The sequence below is a fragment of the Vicia villosa genome, unplaced genomic scaffold (genome assembly GCF_029867415.1).
Source record: "Vicia villosa cultivar HV-30 ecotype Madison, WI unplaced genomic scaffold, Vvil1.0 ctg.001533F_1_1, whole genome shotgun sequence".
Classification (NCBI taxonomy): Eukaryota; Viridiplantae; Streptophyta; class Magnoliopsida; order Fabales; family Fabaceae; genus Vicia; species Vicia villosa.
Window position 1 is genome coordinate 317,067 of NW_026705655.1, and position 20,820 is coordinate 337,886.

Here is a 20,820-nt window from a genome sequence, read left to right on the forward strand (position 1 = left end):
TTAATTTTGCCGACTTAATTAATTAGTTTGAAAAACCAATAATTAATTAATCCGATTTTTATTTATTCTATTAACCATAACTAACTTGTGCCCTAATCAGGGTTTACGAAGAACATTCCAATACACTAAAATATTTTCTTTTTCCGTGCCTTGCCTTTTCAGGTTTACTCTTCAAGCGCCTTCCGACTACGCGCCACGTCGAATTCAAAAGCTAAGTCTCGATTCAACCCTTATTCTCTTTGTTTATCTTCCCTATTTTTTTTATATAATTAGGTTTTGTTATTAAAATGAATTGCCTATACACTCACGCCTTGTTTGTTTCCTTTTTTTTATTTTATTTTTAATGGTCAGGGTCGACGCTTCAGGCAAACCCTTGCCCCCAACCCTATCAGGCAAATGCCAAGCTAAGTATTCTTCACTCATTTACTTTTAACTTCTTTATTTTTGTTTTATGGTTAATAGAATTCGCCTTCGAATCTGGTAATGCACTCACCCTTCTTTGTTTGCCATTTTTTTCCTTTTCAGGGTTTGTCGAATGCCAAAGCTACGCCGTTGGTAACCCTAAACCTCATTTTATTTTATGGCTTTTATTATTACTTATGTCAAACCCTATTAAGGGATCCACTGGTTTCATTGTCCCCTCCCCCATATTACTGTTGTTCTTGCCTTATATTATTTGCGTGGTTAGTAAAATAGGGAGTGACAACCATTAAATTGAATTAGCCTCACTAATTTACAAGATAATATAATTGAATATAATCACGTGATTGGTGCACACACGCACGCTTTTGGGTAACCCTCTCTGTTGCCTGTTGCCTGTTGCCTGTTGCCTTGTTGCCTTGTGTTTTTGCAGAATAGCCAGTCCCTCGAATATGAGGATACCTCAGCCATGTTGCCTCGATAAAAGGTCATGAGACCCTAAAAATGATGCTGCCTTCGATACACTAACATGACCTCGACCCTCGGAAGTTGCCCACAAAAAAGGCTGAGGTATCTTCTGGTTGCCTACGAAAAAGGCTATTCTGGTCATTCCCTTTAGACTACCTGCCTCTCTATGGCATGGGTCAGTCTTTGGGCGAACGATATCTCGATGACCCTTCAACCTCCAAACGAAAGGCTTCCTGCCCACTTATGGCAAGGATTGACCCTTTCATTCTGAAAGGCTAAAAAGAGACCTATCATCTGAGTTTAAGGTAATTGCCCCTAATTGCCTTGCCATGCTCTATTTTCTATATTCTTTCTCAAAATTCTTCAAAAACTGGCTACGCTCATTTACGAGCTAAAGTCCATTTTTCCTCTTTCATCTACATTTTCTGAAAACGAGCAAGCAAAGCAATTAAGAGCCCATGGAAAACCATGGATGCAAAGGGTGCCTTACACCTTCCCTTTGCATAAATTACCCCCCGGACTCAGATTTCTTTAAAAGGTTTTTTTCTGTTTCTTTTAGCCTTTCTAACTTGTTTGGATAAAATAAAAGTCGGTGGCGACTCTTGCTTACCGCGACATTTCGATTATAAAAAGTCAGTTCACCGTATTACACAAACAATAGAAAGTTAAAGGGTAAAGTTGTGTTGCGAGAATTAACAAACATGGGTGAGATCCCATGTAAGAATGGCTTTGAGGCACTTAGGATTGGGAATGATCCTACATTGGACACAGGGCATATGTCATGATTGTCTCATGAAATGTTAGAGGGTTGAATAGTTCAGGGAAATGTAGAGAGATTGCAACCCGTCTCAATTATCTTAACCATAACATTGGTATCTTGATTGAAACTAGAGTGAAACAGAATAAAGCTAAGGTTATTAGAAATAAATTAGGTCAAAAGTGGTATTATATTGATAACTACAATAAGCATGAAAATGGGAGAATTTGGATTCTTTAGGAAAGAAATAAAGTTCAGATCATAGAGAACTCTAGTACTGACCAACTTGTTCATTTTGGGATATACTCTTTAAGTGATGATTTAAGAATGTGGTGCACTGCAATATATTCCCACAATGCTTTGGAGAAAAGGAATAAGTTGTGGAATGATATTGAAGGCATCCATAACATGATGAATGGGCCCTTGTTTTTGATGGGAGACTACAGCAATGTTATGAGTGTCCAAGATATAACAGGTGGTAATCTAGTTCAGGAAAATGAGTATATTGATTTGGCTAACATGATGGATAGAGTTGGTTTGTTTGAAAAAGATAGTATTGGTGATCATTTCACATGGTCGAATAAACATATTTTATTAGTGCAATATACTCCAGTATTGATAGAGTTGTATGTAATATTAGTTGGCACCAGCAGAATGTTGACAGTACCTTGAAGATCCTTGAGCCTAGCATTTCTAACCATGCTCTTCTCAACTTGCAGAGTATTGCTTAGAGGCAGAAAATGAGAAAAAATTTCAAATTCCCTAATGTTGTGGCTACCACTGCAGGATTCTCGGAAGCTGTTGAAACATATTGGAATCAGGAAATTCAGGGTAAGCCTAAGAATAGAGTGTGGAAGAAACTCAAAGATTGCAAAATTTTATTAGAGAAAAAAGTAAACCTTTCCATGGCATTAGGACTCAGCTGGAGAAAGCTAGAGATAGCCTTAGTAAAGCTCAAAAGGAGTTAATAGATGACAGGGTGGATGTGAACAAAATTGATGTGATAAACCTGGCTAATATAGAAGAGAACTTTCTGAGACAAAGGGCCAAAATTGACTGGATTAAACTGGGAGACAATAACAATTCTTTCTTTTATGCTAATCTAAAGAGAAAATTTAATCAGTCACATATTAGTATCCTAAAGGACAAGGATGGGAAGCAGTTACCTAACCAAGATCAGATAGAAAAAAAGATTTGTAGATTCTATGGGGACTTGATAGGGTAAAAATGCTGCAAACATGAAGAAAATTGACTTAAAGGCCATGAGATGAGGGAAGCAATTAAATGGATACCATTGTAGTTTGGTGACAGCTCTAGTTTTTGAGAAGGAAATCCATGATGCCTTAAAGAACATTAGTGACCTAACTGCTCTTGGAGTGGATGGCTATGGAGCCAAATATTTCAAAGCAACTTAGCACATTATAAATAAGGATATCATTGATGCAGTGCATGATTTCTTTGATAATGGCGGATTATACAAAGTTGTGAACAACACCTTGGTGATAATCATACCCAAATATGCCTCATCTCATATGATGAAGGACTTTAGATCCATCTCCTGTTGCACTATATTGTATAAAATCATTTTTAAAATCATTGCAAAAAGACTGGGTAAAGTGTTTGGCAGCACTGTTGATATGAGTCAAGTAGCTTTTATTTCAGAGCAACATATTCAAGATCATATCTTGCTTACTTATGAGCTGATTAGGTCTGTAAATCCTTGAGGCTGAGGTTATAAGTGGTTCAACAGATGTAGCATCCATAATGTTGGAACAAGATTGAGAATCTATGTTCAGAATCTAGTTTTGATGATAACAAGCATATATTTTGTGAGTAACAATTTTATTACTAATGGTTTCATTTAGTGTGCAGATATTATGTTATAAATCTTATACATGATTCATCAGAAAAAGAGTACAACAACTACATCAAAATCTGGCTCAGATATGAAATCAAACATCCAGAAGATTGACGAAGCTAAACATCATTCATCAGATGTTCTGATTAAGAATACGTCAAACAAGCCAAGACCAGCAAATCAGAAGTAAAGAAGCAACAATGAGGAACAAGATCATTCAGAAGAATATGCAACTACAACAGTATCACAAGAAGCTAGATTTTAACAAGATAATCTTCAAAGAAATACCAACGTTTACATACAAAAAAGCACACAATCAGAAAGTACATCAGAAGCTTCAAGGAAAATGAACAAGAAAGATCAGCTGCAAGAAGCTTTGCAACATCAGAAGATCACGCACGTATAAAGATTAGAAGTTATGAAGTTACAAATTCTGAAGCTACAACGCAGTGACATACAAAATGCAAAATTCACCTGTGAACTAGAAGATAGCCTACAGCTCAGCATACAAATTGAATAAAACACAAGAGCTTAGAATCAGGGAGAACCGTTACAAACATCATCATTAGCAAAACGGTTAGAACAATTAATTAGAACAACTCCCAAGGTTGATTAAAAGAAGAAGCGAGCTACATGCAGCACGTTGGAGAAAGAAAAACCAGAGTAGCACGCCACTAACTGACATCAGGATAAGGTTCTGTCATGGACACATGCAGCCAATCAATACGAAGCGTTCAAATCCATACTCAACCAGATTGCAACGACTACATTCCAACGGTAACCACTCATTAAGCTATAAATAAAGTCAAACTTCAAACTTTAAGATATGGTGTGGTATCCATCTATCCATCCACTTATCCAAAATGAAGAGTGAGTGATCATCCATCCCTTGTATGGATCCGGAGAGAAAAAGAGAATATCCAGTGAGGATCATCCATGGAGAAAGGATCAAGAGTGCAACCAAAGAAATATTCTGTACAAGAGAAGAGAATGAATCTCCAAGATGCATCTGTGCATTTGTAGATGAAACAGCTGAGCATGAACACTTAATTGAAGAAATATGAAGACATGCATCAGAAGATACAAGAGGCAACACATACTCTGTATGTGATAAGCAACAGTGCTGATATATACTGATCTTATGCCTGTACAATACAAGAGAGAGAAAATGTGTGAGAAAACAAACACACATCAGATGATACACAAGAGGCAACACATACTATGTATGTGATCATCCACAATGTTGTTATACACTAAACACATGCCTATGTGATGGAAATGGAGAGCATGAACGTGAAAGCTGACGAGCTAATTCAACTGCTCCATTAAGAGGCAACATACACTATGTGTATGATGATTAAATGTTGAAATACACATCATATGCCTACCATGAAGAATCTCTCAGAGGATGAAGAAGAAAACCTGCATGCTATGCAGAATGCTCCATTGAGAAGAAATGAAGACATCCAAGAATAGTTGATCAAGCATTAAATTAATCATGTTGAAAGACAAAGGGAACTGAATACACTAAGTTGTTGCTCGTAGAGTGTTTCATGTTTACTGTTGTTGATCAATGTGTCATCAGTTGTTATCAGCTTAATAATCAGTATTGAAGAAGAAGATGAAGATCAAGACAGAAGCAACCTACATAAGAGCTGTTGCTCTTTATCTGCTTTCAGAAGAAGAAGATCTCATCCAAAAGTTGAAGAAAAGAAGACTGCAAGATATTGTGATTCTTGTATTTAAATGTAAAACACATAGAGTTGTTACTCGTAGTGTGTTATATCTTAGAAACTTCTGATAGGATGTTTAGGCACCAGAAGTGACTTCTAGTCAGTGTGTCATAAATAGATGTACTTAGGAATAGGAGAAATCTGGTTGAACAAGAAGCACATCATGTAATCTTCAAAAGATGCCTTGAGCGACCAGTTTAGGTCAGAAGCTTGAGAAGACAATTGGCTGCGGTCATTGTGGAAATCTCTTGGAGACCAAGTGAAGGTCAGGAGTCTAGGAGTTAATGGATGTTATATCTCGTGGATATCACTGAACAGTCCATTGCAGTCAGTCACAGAAGGTAGCTGTGCAGGGAGTTAGTCACAATGTGTTGTTGTGCAGGTTACTAGATTGATGAACATTATATCCATAAGGGAGCACTGAACGGTTCAGTCATCTAGGGGTTAGTCACTCACGGGTAACTTGTGCATGGTTAGTCACAACAGTTGGCTGTGCAGGATGGTGAGTCACGACAGAGGATCGTGCAGTTGTAATCATGATTTGGTTATAGTGGATTAAGACCTCTGGACAAGAGGCAAATCACCTGAAGAAGGTGGACTGGAGGTAGCCTTATTCAGAAGGTGAACTAGGATAAAAATGAATGTGTCTTTTGCTTTCTGTACTATTCGTTTTAACTTAGAACATTCAAGCTAAAGCTCTTCAGAACTGTACTGAGACCAGTCAGAAGTTCTGATGACATACAGAAGTTAAAATGAACATCTCATTGGTTATGTAGTTCAACTTTCACATGCTTCCGCAACACCAAAAGTATAATCCAGTAGATGATAAAACGAAAGAAAGAAAAGACGTTAAAAAGAAAGGGAATTTTAATTGATAAAGAACACAATTCAATCCTCCTCTTTCTTGTTTTTTTTCTCCACCTTCACAGAAAACCTGTGTCGAAGACTAAACTATGGCACAAGAGACTTGGCCATGTTAATGAAAGAGGCTTGATCGAATTGTTGAAACAAAATTTGCTATGTGGTGACAAGGTCGAAAAACTAGAGTTTTGTGAACCTTGTGTATTTGGTAAATTTTGTAAGGTGAAGTGTAACAAAGGTAAACAATATACACATTGATCCCTTGACTATATCTATGTTGATCTTTGGGGGAGTGCAAGGAATTCCTTGCACTTAGCTGCAAGATATTTTCTATCCATAGTTAATTATTAATCACGAAAGCTGTGGGTATTCATTCAGAAAACTAAGGATGAAACTTTTGAAAATCTCAAAAGTTGGAAGACTCTTATCGAAAACCAAAATGGCAGGAAAGTCAAAAGGCTGAGGACTGACAGTGGTCTTGAATTTTGCAATGAAGTTTTTTACAACTATTATGTTATGTTTGGTATTGCAAGACATGGAACTATTGCAAATACTCCCCAGCAAAATGGTTTAGGTGAAAGGTTTAATTGAACTATTGCATATTTCGACCTGGAAGTTTACTTGTGATTTTGTTGCTTTATGTGGATGATATCCGCATAGCCAGCGACAGTATCGAAGAAGTATTGAGGGTAAAGGGTGAACTCGGACAGAAGTTTGAAAAGAAGGATCTTAGCATTGACACTAGAATCCTTGAGATTGACATCTGAAGAGATAAAAAGCAGTCAAATTATGCTTATCTATAGAGACATGCCTACAGAAGATTCTCGACAAGTTGGGTATGTTGAATTTCAAGCCTGTTGTGACTCCGAAAAATCCTCAATACAAGCTAAGTCTAACTCAGTTTCCAAGTAATAAGGGCGAAAGAACATATATTAATAGCATACCATATGCTAACATAGTAGGGTTTTTGATGTATGTTATGGTCTTTACTAGGCCAGACATAACATATGCAGTGAGCCTTGTAAGCAATTACATGACCAATCCTGAAAAGGCGCACTGACAAGCTTTGAAGTGGATTATAAGGTACAGAGTCCTGATTTATGGTGGAGCATGTGGTGATGATAGCAAAGTAAAAATCGAAGGATTTCTCGACTCTGATTATGCAGGTTGTATGAATTTTTGAAAATCTATTTCTGAATATGTGTTCACTATGTTTGACATAACAATCAGTTGGAAAAAATACTTCAAAAGGTTGTTGCCTTATTAACCACTAAAGCAGAATAGATTGCCCTTAGTGAAGCTGTGAAAGAAGCATTGTGGCTTGAAGGTTTTGCTAAGGAGCTGAAACTTCAAGGTCGATCAATCACTGTTAAATGTGACAGCCAAAGTGCAATACACCTATCAAAGAATTCAGTCTATCATGAGCGAACCAAACACATCCATGTGAGGCTGTATTTCGTCAGATAAATAATCGAGCGTTGAGAAGTTCAAGTGCTGAAGGTTTCGACTGAAGACAATGTTGCTGATTAGATCACCAAGACATTACCAAGTTGCAAATTCTTTCACTGTTTGCAATTGATAAAGCTGCATGAAGAAAACTAGTTTGCTCCCTTAATGTTGTAGAGTTTGTTCCAAGATGGAGATTTGTGGTAATTGGATCAAACTCTAGACTCGACAAGGGTTGGTTTGACAGAAGTCGGAGTCTTGCATACTATAGTCGAAGTTTGTTCAAGCATGCAAGTGCCGAAATATGATATGTTGTTACCATGTCGAATTGGGTCAGTCTTTTGGCCCCAAATTACTTTAGTTAGTTTATTGTTTAAGTTAATTTAGTAGTTTATAAATAAATTGTTTCTCTCAGTTTCTTGAGAGAGCATTGATTGTTGTTATTCATTTTTAATCTTTTAACCATAATTGAAAAAGTGGATAGTAAAATAGTTATAACCAATGTTGATTTTTTTCTTCTTCCCTCTTCTCTCTCTTTCGTAACTACTAAAGGGTTTTTTATGTTTGTTCAAGAAACTCAATCTTTCTCATAGTTTTAATTTGTTCTTGACGGCACTCGTTACAACAAAAAATCGTATATAAAGGGTTTGAAAAAGTTTCTTCAACCATACAAACATCGAACACTTCACTGAATAATTTTGTCAACTAAATCAAAATTTGAAATCTGGATCATCATTCTTGCAACAAATAGCATGCACAAGTATTCTCATAGAATTTCAAACTTTTAGTTTTATTATTAGCAATAAATCAAAATGCTGTAACATTGGAGAAGCTGTATCATCATTGAGACAAAGAACTTACTGAAATAATGAAAGAGAGTCAAATGGTAGTTGAGAATTTTTCATTTTTTGGGTTTTCATTTTGCTCCGAATAATTCGAAAGAGATTAATTGTACAAAAGACTATGTAACCAATTTGCTTAAGGGTGACATTTCACCACTGAGGATGGGAAGAATAATCCCTTTAATCAAACACCTTAGTTTTTAATTATCAATAAAATGAGTTTGCTTTGCTTTGTCAAAACAAAAAAAAAAAAAATGTTGAGTAAGTTAGGTTGACTAATATACAAAATCATAATCAAGCCAGGCCGATATGTTCTCAAATTAATATAGTGAACCAACAAAGATACACACACAAAACAAATACAAAAAATACTACAACAAACTGCTACAAGAGCAGTTTATTATTCACAAAAGAATCAAGTCTTAAAATTCCAAAAAACAATAAGAATAAAAAGAAAATCACATGAACTAAAACAAACTCTCCCATGATGAAATCTAAACTTTCATTTTGAAATTACAGTTGCTAGCCTTGATGCTTACAAGATTATTAGATGATAAGCTATCAACCACCAACTGACATTGACCCAACACTTTCACCTTCTTCAACTTCAACCTCCCAAGTTTGATAGCAATTGGTGCATGAATATTGAGATCCAATGGAATTCTTCCTGTCTGCTGTTGTTGCTGTAACGCCGACATTAAAGTCCTTCCAGACTGAACTTGACCTGATAATGATACGTTAAGCACTGTTTTGTTCTGATGACCTTGGTAGAATTCGGGTAATGACCCTTCACAAAGCTTTGTGTTTGTGTACAAGACACTCAACTTCCCTCCTTTTTCGTAGTATATACCAATCTTCTTGTTCGGGTTTGTCGCTGTGATCTTCACGTCAAACTTTGCATAGAGACTCAAGTCTAAGTTAAGCCTCAGATCAGTTATCCTCAGAGTGTCGACTGAGTAATCGGGAAGCTTTGGTTTGAAGATGAGATAAAGAGCTCCTGCAGATGCTGCCAAGATGATAATAAGAAGGAATAACAAGGTTAGTGTACAACATATGCACCTGCAAAAGCAGCTTCTTTTTGGTTTTGAAGAGTTTATTGCTGGCATAGCATGTTGATGCAGTAGAGGAGGAGGCACCGGGATACCCTTTTCTGATCTAGACGAACCAGGAGATACTAAATGCGTCCTAGGGTGTGGTTGTGCTTCCACGTCCATCGGGTGGATTTTAGGTCTTTGATGATCTGACATGAATACTAGAAAAATTTGCTTAGTGGTGCTGTTGTCTCTGAGATTTTGCGGTTGTTGAGGGACACTAACACCCTTTTGTTGATGCTATCTATATACAGAGACAAGACATTCTTTATTTGACTTCTAATTATGAAAATACTGTACTCTGGTGTGTGGTTACCTTCCTTACCTAAAAATTGTGTAAATCACCGAAAAAAAAGATAGTGGTAGTTCAGCTAAATATGTACACAATGTTGACTTTAGACAATGGTTGGGTTCCTTAAAATAGTTTCTTTTATTGAGGCTAGGACTTCCGTCCTAACATCAGTAATAGATTTCTTAGTTCTAACTAATCCATAACAGTAACATTAGATACACTTCACATCACTAGATTTTGCAACTTAATTTTTGGGACTGTCGTGGATACCAAGCATTATGTTTCAGTCAAAAACAAACAAATGGCATGTGCTTGTAATTATTGCCATAAGATGACCAGATATGCATATTGTACATTCTTAAGACCTGCTTCGCAGTTAAGGAAACTTTACTTGCAGATTAAGGATGTGTGTCACACATTGTACAAGAAGACACTGCGGTATATTGGTGAATTACTATTATTGTGCTTAGAAGATTATAACTTATAATCAATTAAAACAAACTGTTACTGTGCTGTTGGCATTTTGATGCTATGCAAGTTTTAAAATTAAAAAAAAAAAATACAAGTTTTATTCAATTTGAATCTCTTGCGGAGCAGCTTCGGTAGTTGATCCTTCTGCATCAGTTTCTTCTACACTGATATCAGATGCTTCAACGGTCCTCGTAACCCATTCTTTGAGAGGCTCCTCGTTTAAATCAAGTCTTAAAACACCCGCAAACACACCACCTAAGAATGCTACTGGTTCCTGCAAAGTAGAAATAATGGAAGTTGAGAAAAACAAATACAGGTTTCATTGCCAATCAATGAACATTCCCGTGGCCTAAAAACAGGGTGCTTTTCAGCCTATTGAATTATGACAAAATTGAATATAGCTGAACCATAAGAATCAAGGATAGTAGGTCAGCTTACAGTCCAGATAGCAATTTGTCATTTTATTGACATATACTAAGAGAGAAGAATTCCATTTGAAGATTACAAGTAGTGGTAACAGATTAACTATAATATTATAATTTATCTATAGATGGAGCACATATCACCTCCATGAGATTTGGGGTCTGTTTGTTTGGATAAACAACTTATTTGTTGCTTATACCACAAGTGCTTATCAAAATTAGCGCTTATGAATAAACTCGACTAAAACAAACATGACTTTTGCATCACATTTTTCAGTGGTTACATGAATTGAAATCAGAAAATGAGACAGCCATATATGATATATAAGATGGAAAATTAATAAGACCAAATTAAATAACTTCATGTAATGTAAAGATATTATAATTAAACTTAATCACCACAAGTAGAAGACTAGTAGTAGTATGGAGAAATTAATTTTAACTGATAGTTTAATAGTGTGCTGTTTAAGTAGAAATCTCAAAACTTGTTTTAAACATTTTCCTCACATAATCTTCCACCATCAGTTTTATAGTGATATGAGAACTCACTTGTTCATTAATCAATAGTAAACATATTGATCATGGATTTTAAAAAAAGTCTACCGCGAAAAGTACCGCGACAAAACAGCATCAGTGTTATTGCAAAAACGGTTGCTACAAAACGGTATTGGAAGGAGCCGATATGAGACCGTTATTCACCGTTTTTATGATGAAAAAGAAATTGTGATTAATTCATATCGATCAGTATCACAGCAATTGTATCAACCGAAATTGCAAAAACCTTTACGCGACCGCGCGACCGTTACTTTAAACCTTATTGAGTATGGGCCAAAAATAAGCTTAATCTGACTTAAATAAGCTTAAATTTTCATTCATTTGCATTTATTTGGAAATTCAATTGATTTTCCAACCCACATGTCACAAACTAAACATTTTTTTCTCTGATAAATTGAAAACACATGACATTACTATCTAGAACAATAGCATCCTAATTTTTACAAGCACGAAATTAGAGTAGAAACAAAATATCTGAAAATTGAGAAAAGAATAAGCTAGAAGAATACCTTGAAAACTTCTTTGATGATAGGGTCTTGTGCCGGATTGAAGAAAAACGCAGTAATTCGACTCCGATTAGCAACTCGAAGGGAATTGCTGCTTCTGGTGACTGGGCCTCGTGAAAATGATGATGGTGATGAAAACCTACATTCCTGCTTCAATTTCTAGGATCAATCAATCGAATTAAGAGAAACAAGAAGCATAAATAAGAAAAAGTAAAATAATAGTAAAAAGTACGGACATGAGTGCATGGAAGTAGAAGAGGAGATGAAGTGAAGAGAAGAGACATAGCTCGGTTCTGCCTCTGTTCGAACTTGCAGAGAACAGATTAATCCGATTCTTTCGGTCCTGTGCTTTCCACGATTGTTTTGTTATCTCTGTTTTTTTCTTTAATTTTTAATTTGGGATTTTTTTTATTGACAACATGTTTAGAATTTTATTGTAAATGAATCATCAATTTAGTCATAAAACCACATTTACTATGAACTTTTTAAAACATTTTTGTGATAATTTATTAAAAAAGAATACAGCATTTTTTAATTTATTTATTGTAAATTAAATAAATAATTTTAATATTCAATACATTATATTTACAGTTAGAGATATCAACTTAATAAAAATTAAATACTTTAAATTTTTATTTTAATTTTATGAATAGCTATTCAAATAGTTGTTCTGCGCTAGAACTATATTTGATCAGTAAATATGAATTTATAGTTTGTTGCGGTGGTTCATAGCTTTCGATGCAGTGGAGAAGAGATTGATCTGCAATGTTAATATTCCAACGCTAAAGTTAGTATGAGATCGAAAAGTGGTACTTGAATGAGTAAAAATTTAAATACTTGTAAAGTGACACACTTTCATCTTTAAATAGAGTAGATAGTTGATAAATGCACGCATGTGGAACACAAGGGTTGTGGTCAGCCGTTGGATTGATCTAGGCGGTTAACATGATATTCTTGTGAGAGATTTTATGCAACATCGAGGAAAAAGGGCATTCATATTCCGCATTTTGTAACTCGCTGCTTTTTATGGGCCTTGTGGACAACTTAGAACAATTGCCACAAGCCCTTATCTCTACTTTGCAGGGCGAGAGTGTGTAACAAACATCATTATTTGCCCACGAGATCATGGATGTGGAAGTCCTAGCTGGAATGTTGTCGTTCTCGAGAATAAACATATTAAATGCCTTTTTTGGAAGTCCTGACGTAATAGTGGGAGTGATGGACATGCCTTCATTAGCTAGTTAGTAATGATGTTTCACCCTTTTTTTTTTATAGTACTCGAATGATTCCAGATTATTATTGAGAAGATCTCAACCGTTTATGGTGCGAGGTATATCCTACGGTCCCTAGTTCCTAAATAGAGTATAAAGGGTTTATAAAGCATTATTTTACCTTTTTTGCTATTAGTGATAGACGAAGAAGGTGTTTATGTTTCCTTTATCCTTCTTCATTGAGAGCGTTTTGTTTTGACATTGAATCAAGTACAAACGATTTGTTCGCTGGCATTGGTTTTGCATGTTGGAGCGATCCTTCTTCTGAGTCTCAAAATCCAAGTTTTCTTTTCCCTCTTGCTCCCCATTCTCTAGGGATTTCAAGATAGTGATCGCTTGAACTCGCTTGCTTCATTGTTCCTGCATCAATTATGTTTACAACATATTTTTACCATCACAATAACATCAACTTCGACCAAAAAGGCTGGTAAGGATATTTAAAGTTGTTGGGTGATCCAAACATATTGGGGACTGTCTCTACTTTTTTCCAAGCATAAATAGAATGATGAATTGGATATTGCCCCAATGCATGCTTTCATATCCTTATTGAGTTTCCAACAAACTCTTCCTCTTCAAGGTTGAGGCTAATGTGCTCCAAAATTTTCGTGATCAGATTATCATATGGTAACTATATATTCCCCTTTCTCCGACTTTCCATTATGTGATAAATCACCCCACTTGCCCTATTTGTTTCAAATTTATTAGGTAATAGCCAAGTTAAATCAATATCCATTTTGGATGAAATTTCTCTTAAAAGTGTGCAACTAGGGGATCTTTTACCAAGGCCTTACAATAATTGGATGTTACATGTGTGGCCACCATTATAAAACGATGGCTAGGTAAACTAAACTCTTAAAAGTGTATTTCTCGAAGATCTTTTACCAGGGTCGTGTGATGGACGCCAATTGTACTTGTTCTAACTACAGTAGTATAAACCTTTTCCTGAGATAAGCCAAGCAAAGATTGTATGTTGGTGATTTCTTAAAAAAATGATGCTTAACCAAACCCTAACAAATGATATATATATATATATATATATATGGGCATATCTAGTGAGAATGGATAAGTTATATGAGAATGTGAGAATGATTAAGAACCATTAGATTGAAAAAGGAATGGTTGAGATTAAATTGTGATCTTTAATAAATCATGTGTCATTAAGAGGAAAGAGAAATTATTAATCAAATTTTAAAAAATATCTTTTAATCTCAACCATTAAATATAAATCCAATGGTTATTATTACATTCTCACATTCTCACATTCTCATATGATATGTTTTATATATATCAGAGTCGTCTCAAACTTTTGAGAGGCCCTGTGTGAGAAGCTGAAGTTATCTTCATTTGAATCGTGAAATTTTTTTAAGGGGCCCTATTTAAGCGTAAAATAACAGTGGAATATATAATTGGAGGCCCTTTTTGGCATAGCTTAAACATTAAAAAAATGTGAGGCCCTGTGCTGTAGGTCACCTTGCACACCCTCAATGACGGTCCTGATATATATATATATATATATATATATATATATATATATATATATATATATATATATATATATATATATATATATATATATATATATATATATATATATATATATATATATATATATATATATATATATATATATATATAGGGCGTATCATATGAGAATGACATATTTATATGAGAATGTGAGAATGAATATGAACCATTAGATTTTAAAATAAATGGTGGAGATTATGGGTAAATCTTTTTTTCTCTCTCCTATATTTTGAAATAAATGATGTAGGAGAGATAAAAAAAAGATTCACCCATAATCTCCACCATTTATTTTAAAATCCAATGGTTCAGATTTATCTCACATTCTCATATTATGGCATTCTCATATATATATATATATATATATATATATATATATATATATATATATATATATATATATATATATATATATATATATATATATATATATATATATATATATATATATATATATATATATGGAGCTCTTCATGACCTAGCAAAATGTTCAAAGTCTTAAGAGTACTTTTTTGACTTTGACTAACGTGGCTCCATCAGAGAGTGTGGTTTGGATGAGTTATCTTCTTCTCACAAGACATTGAGAGGTCGCCCACATGCTTAGCACATGTCCATATTGCTGAACCTTATGTTTTCCTACTTTTGCATTCTACGTGATCATAAATTAAATAGCGGAGATTACACTTATATGAGCTTATTTAATTGAGCTTAGACTAGAATATTTATGACGATCCATTTCCCCTCAAGCATGAATGTTGTAAGGACGAAATTACTAATAAGAAAGATAACGATTCACAATATCAAACACAAAATGTATAAAAATAAGTGATTACTCAAGAACACTGGGATGAGATGGCGGAAGTCTCTTTCAGGTTAACCATAGGTCCTGGATTCGAATTCAGTTCTGAATACACAACAGTGTTAAATCTCTTATGAAGAATTTCCTGTCTATTATGATCTTATAAAACTCGAGAGATTAGCCTCTATAATTGCGCAGAAAGAAAATTCGATTTTTAAAAAATTATTAAAAAGAATTGGTTAAAAAGAAAGATAATGGTCCATCAATGAACCAAATGTAAAAAGGAACAATTTTTAATAAATTGTACCATGAATAAATTCTTCACTCACATTTTGAACGGGTAAGGAGATTGGACCTGAATTTCACCGGATTAGATGGCTGCAAGACACGATTCATGCAAAATTAAACGAGTTGAAAGATCAACAGATACATATTGAATCGACATATGTACCGTAAGGATTCTCGTAAATGTAAAACTTAGAGGAAACTGCAGTAACACTTGACTTAATAATTTTTTACAACATTTAAAATAACAAACTTCCATAAAAAAAAATTAGAATTAAAAGTAACAAACCAACACTAAAGATTACATAACCGCCACAGATATGGTGATGAGTCATAGCTAGAACCAAACACAAGTATATACGGATATGCATATAGGAAATAAAAGAATCCAAGTTAGTCATCACTTATATAAACGACGTGTCTACCTTTCAACATTTCACAAACCAGGTGTCTCATTTCCACCTGCATCTTCCATCCATTCAACCTCTATTTGCCTCTTATAAGCACACTCAAACTCCACACTTTTGAAGAATCTTCTTGATTGGAGTCTTGAACAATATTCTCAGTTACAACCTCAAAAGTGAAAGAAAATACAAGGATTTAACCATTAATGGCATCCAGAAGATATCAGATTGGAAGAATGGATGAAGCAAACCATCCAGACTCCATAAGAGCAACCGTAGCTGAATTCTTCTCCACTTGCATCTTTGTCTTTGTTGGAGAAGGCTCCGCCCTTGCTCTAAGTTAGTACTTTATACTATAAATTATCTCTGTATCACCGATACTTCTGAAAATAGGCGTGTCCGATGTCAGTATAATATCAATATGAATATGTGGCTTAATTTGTGTGGTTAATTTGTTGCATTGCAGGAAAGATATACAAAGATGAAGGGGCATCAGCAGGTGAGTTGGTGGTACTTGCACTAGCTCATGCTTTTTCACTATTTGCCGCTATTTCTGCTAGCATGCATGTATCAGGTGGCCATGTGAATCCTGCTGTCACTTTTGGTGCTCTTGTTGGTGGTAGAATCTCAGTTCTTAAAGCTGTTTATTACTGGATTGCTCAGCTTCTCGGTTCTGTTGTAGCTTCTCTCTTATTGAGGCTTGTCACTAACAACATGGTATAACACTACTCTTTATATATACACCATCTGAAAAAAAATTTATTTCAGGTTCATTGAATAATTTATGTATCTGTATTCGAAACTATAATAACTATTGTATTGTGTTTGCCGGTTATAGAGACCACAGGCCTTCAATCTGGCGATAAATGTTGGTGCCGGGCACGGGCTACTACTCGAGATTGCGATGACATTCGGTTTAATGTATGTTGTATATGCCACAGCCATTGATCCCAAAAGAGGCACCATTGGCTCAATTGCACCCTTAGCAATTGGACTTGTTGTTGGAGCAAATGTTCTAGCTGGTGGTCCATTTGATGGAGCATGCATGAACCCTGCTCGGGCTTTTGGGCCTGCTTTGGTGGGCTGGAGATGGGATTACCATTGGATCTTCTGGGTGGGTCCATTGATTGGAGCAGCAATAGCAGCGGCTATATATGAGTATATTATGGTTCCAACTGTGCCTTCTCAGACTCATCCTCAACATCAACCTTTGGTTGCTGAAGATTACTAGTTACTTTAGTTATATAATGTGTTTTGTGAAATGTATGTATGTGAAAGTCTACTGTTTTCTTTTCGATTTCTTTTGTTGCTTCCTAGCTTATGAAATGTCCATGGTACTATTGAATAAAATTGAATAAAGTGTGAGCCTTTTATCACTTAAACGTTCAAATGTAAACATTGTTCTAAAATTTGCGTTAAAATATAAGCTTGGTCTTCTTTATATTGGCCCAGGCCATCTTTTTTTAGCGTTTCTGTTTTGCGTTTGAAATTTAAAAATATCTCCTTAAAGTTAAAATATCTAGTCAAATTCAGAGATGAATCTCCCTATTTATTTATCTAAATCCTAATTTGAAGATGTATCTATTAGGGCCCGTTTGTTTTGGCTTTTTTTAAAAATGATTTTTATAGTGTTACTAAATTTTGTGAAAAAAAATTTTACAAAGAAATTTTTTATAAAAGCTTCAAATGAAAATTTTATTTGAATAGTTATTCTTAAAATGTGATTTTAGATTCTTAAAATGTGATTTTAGATATTTTATCTATTTATGAAAAAAAATTGGATATCAAAATTTCAAAAAATCACTTAATTTTGAAGCTATTTCAAATAGATTTTCATAAAAATCATTTTTGAAATACAACTTTTTGAAAATATTATGATTTTGATTAAGTTTTGGTCTACAATTATGAATGTTTATGTTATAAGATGTCAAATTAAGTGTCTCATTCTAGAAAAAACGAATATAAAAAAACTTATAATATTTTGAAAAACGGTTTTAGAAAATCTATTTTCTAAAATACAAAGAAAAAATCCATTTTTTTAAAGCTGAAACAAACTGGCCCTTAATGTGTTTTAAGATTTCTCCGAATTAAACAGTATTTATTTATCTAAATTTTAATTTGAAGATGTATCTCAATGTGTTTTAGGAGTATTTATTTATCCAAATTTTGTCCAAATTTTAATCTTAAATTTTAATTTGAAGATGTATCTCTCAATGTGTTTTAGGAGTATTTATTTATCCAAATTTATCCAAATTTTATCCAAATTTTAATTTGAAGATGTATCTCTCAATGTGTTGTAGGAGTATTACATCTCTCAATGTGTTTTAGGTTTTAGGATTTGTCCGAATTAATCATTGTTAAAAAAAATGTTTTAGGAGTATTTATTTATCCAAATTTTATCCAAATTTTAATCTTAAATTTTAATTTGAAGATGTATCTCTCAATGTGTTTTAGGAGTATTTATTTATCCAAATTTTATCCAAATTTTAATTTGAAGATGTATCTCTCAATGTGTTGTAGGAGTATTACATCTCTCAATGTGTTTTAGGTTTTAGGATTTGTCTGCAGATGTATCTCCGAATTAATCATTGTTAAAAAAAATTTCTCTCAATGTGTTTTAGGTTTTAGGATTTGTCTGCAGATGTATCTCTGAATTAATCATTGTTAAAAAAAATTTCTCTCAATGTGTTTTAGGTTTTAGGATTTGTCTGCAGATGTATTTCCGAATTAATCATTGTTAAAAAAAATTTCTCTCAATGTGTTTTAGGTTTTAAAAAAAATTTCTCTCAATGTGTTTTAGGTTTTAGGATTTGTCTGCAGATGTATCTTAAAATTAATCATTGTTAAAAAAAATTTCAGATGCATCTCTAAAAGTGTTTAATCTAAAAAAATTTAAGAGTGTAGATCCTCTTTCTCCTTTTTCATTTTGCTTAATTTTAACAAAATATTTTAATCTTATTAATTCTAACTCACTTCACATATTACATTGAAAAGTTTTCATCTTTATCAACATTTTTTTTAATAAATTTTTCATTTAACTTTTTTTACTTATAATAAATATATTAGGTAAAATAGTTTATTTAATGCATTAGGTAGTATTAGATTTCAAAATAAATAATGTTACATGAAGCTTTTTTAAAAATGCATCTCTGAAAAGGTTCTTTTTTGATTTTAGGAGATGTATCTCCAAATTTGATCCTTCTTGCTATAAAATTTACAAAATTTCGAACTAATTTATTTGTTCTCTTTTGTATAGAAAAATGACTAAAAACAACAATAGAATGAGACTCGGGCGTGAAATCCTAATTGTGTCCTCTCGTCGCGAGAGGGCTCTTCAACATAAGCATGCCAGAGCTATGCAGTTCCCCACTCCTAGGCCTACCGATGGGGAAGCATCAGGTTCTAGGAGCCGCCTCTCACAGACTCTTCATCCCTGGCTCACGTACACCAGGATGATGCCTCCAGGATGATGCCTCTACTGCAAGTGATGATTTTCCTCCACTTACAGACTCTTATCCAAGAGGGTCCATTGACACATTATTACCGATCCATTATGAAGACCATGTTGCTCTGCATGTCTGGGACAGAGAGGTATATTTGCTATCAGTTGTAATTTTTTGTTTTAAACAAATTCAATTCGACTGATATTGTTATATTTTTTTTTACAACAGGAACGCAATTGTTTGAAATATGTTAACCATGCCCGAAAGATTCATAGTCTTTATCTTCCTTAAGATGAGTGGTTCCAAAGTGTCATCAGATACTTTGGTCTTGTCGGTCTGATACTCTGGTCTTGTCGGTCTGTGTTTTTCCGGGTACTCAACCATCCGCCATGGCCTGTAGGGGCTTTTGTTAAGAGATGACATAAAGAAACATCATCTTTCCACCTCCCCATTGGCGAGATGATGATTACTCTATATGATGTTGCTTGCCTTCTACACCTTTCTACCACAGGGAAGTTACTTGATCATTCTAGGATCGAACGTGATGAGGCACAGGAGATGATGGTGATGTATTTAAGAGTTGATCTAATGGAAGCTCTGAAGCAGAATACTACAAGTGCTCATGATAAATTTTTATTCTTGAAGGAGCTTTATGAACAAAACTTGAAATTGGCCGAGGATGCTGACGATAATGAACTACAAGTTACCTACCACGGGACTATACTTTGAGGTGTTTCCTACTATTCTTTGTTGGCACGTCATTGTTTGTGGATAAAAGTTCATTCTACGTAGATGTGGCATATCTTAAGTATTTCATCGATATGGAGGCCATTCACGGGTAGAATTGGGGGACCGCATGCTTGGTATACCTGTACGCCAAGCTGAGCGAATGTTCTCTTTGGCTGACAAGGCAAATGACAGCCTCCTGCACCCTACTAGCGGCTATTTCCATAGTCACTATTAATTTTAAAACAACTTTTTTTAAACTTGTTACTAATGCATTTTTTCTAATTCATTTTCAAGAATGGATCTTGTCCCAGTTTTCGTGCATACATGGGTTTGATCGTACCAAGTCTCAATCTAGAGTTTTCAGCCATTTCGGAAGCCATGAAACAAATTTCCAAAAATTACTCAGAGAAAATTTCGAATATGCACATCCAAACACCCCTGCGAACAACCATGGATGAATAGGTGCATGTTATTGCCCTAAATACTCTAATAAACTTTAAATAATGACTCAAAAAGTCACATTTTCCAAATTAAACTTCTATCTAATGATTTTAAATGATAATAAACTACCTATTACATACATGCGATATACAACAAATGATTCAGAGAAACTTACTCAAATTCAAAGCTTTTGAAAACTTGTTGA

General features: G+C 34.3%; 3 protein-coding genes across 4 annotated transcripts; 1 reads left to right on the forward strand and 2 right to left on the reverse strand.

Moving 5' to 3' along the window:
• Positions 1-8,682: 8,682 nt before the first annotated feature.
• Positions 8,683-10,001, reverse strand: LOC131635704 (NDR1/HIN1-like protein 6). Its single transcript, XM_058906344.1, has one exon. It carries the CDS (start codon positions 9,630-9,632, stop codon positions 8,880-8,882), a length of 753 nt encoding a protein of 250 aa, XP_058762327.1. The 5' UTR covers positions 9,633-10,001; the 3' UTR covers positions 8,683-8,879.
• Positions 10,002-10,209: 208 nt separating this feature from the next.
• On the reverse strand, positions 10,210-12,116 carry LOC131635705 (UPF0426 protein At1g28150, chloroplastic). 2 transcript variants are annotated; one of them, XM_058906346.1, is made up of 3 exons: positions 11,959-12,116; positions 11,726-11,869; positions 10,210-10,513 (listed from the first exon to the last, which is right to left on the reverse strand). In XM_058906346.1, the coding sequence occupies exons 1-3, from the start codon at positions 12,004-12,006 to the stop codon at positions 10,337-10,339; spliced, it is 369 nt and encodes a 122-aa protein (XP_058762329.1). In that variant the 5' UTR covers positions 12,007-12,116; the 3' UTR covers positions 10,210-10,336. The 2 variants fall into 2 exon arrangements, with proteins under 2 accessions (XP_058762329.1, XP_058762328.1); XM_058906345.1 differs by having other exon boundaries at positions 11,726-11,872; positions 11,959-12,101.
• A 3,998-nt stretch (positions 12,117-16,114) lies between these two features.
• LOC131635697 (probable aquaporin TIP-type alpha) lies at positions 16,115-17,378 on the forward strand. The gene is made up of 3 exons (XM_058906337.1): positions 16,115-16,341; positions 16,469-16,719; positions 16,841-17,378. The coding sequence occupies exons 1-3, from the start codon at positions 16,209-16,211 to the stop codon at positions 17,231-17,233; spliced, it is 777 nt and encodes a 258-aa protein (XP_058762320.1). The 5' UTR covers positions 16,115-16,208; the 3' UTR covers positions 17,234-17,378.
• The last annotated feature ends 3,442 nt before the right edge of the window (positions 17,379-20,820 follow it).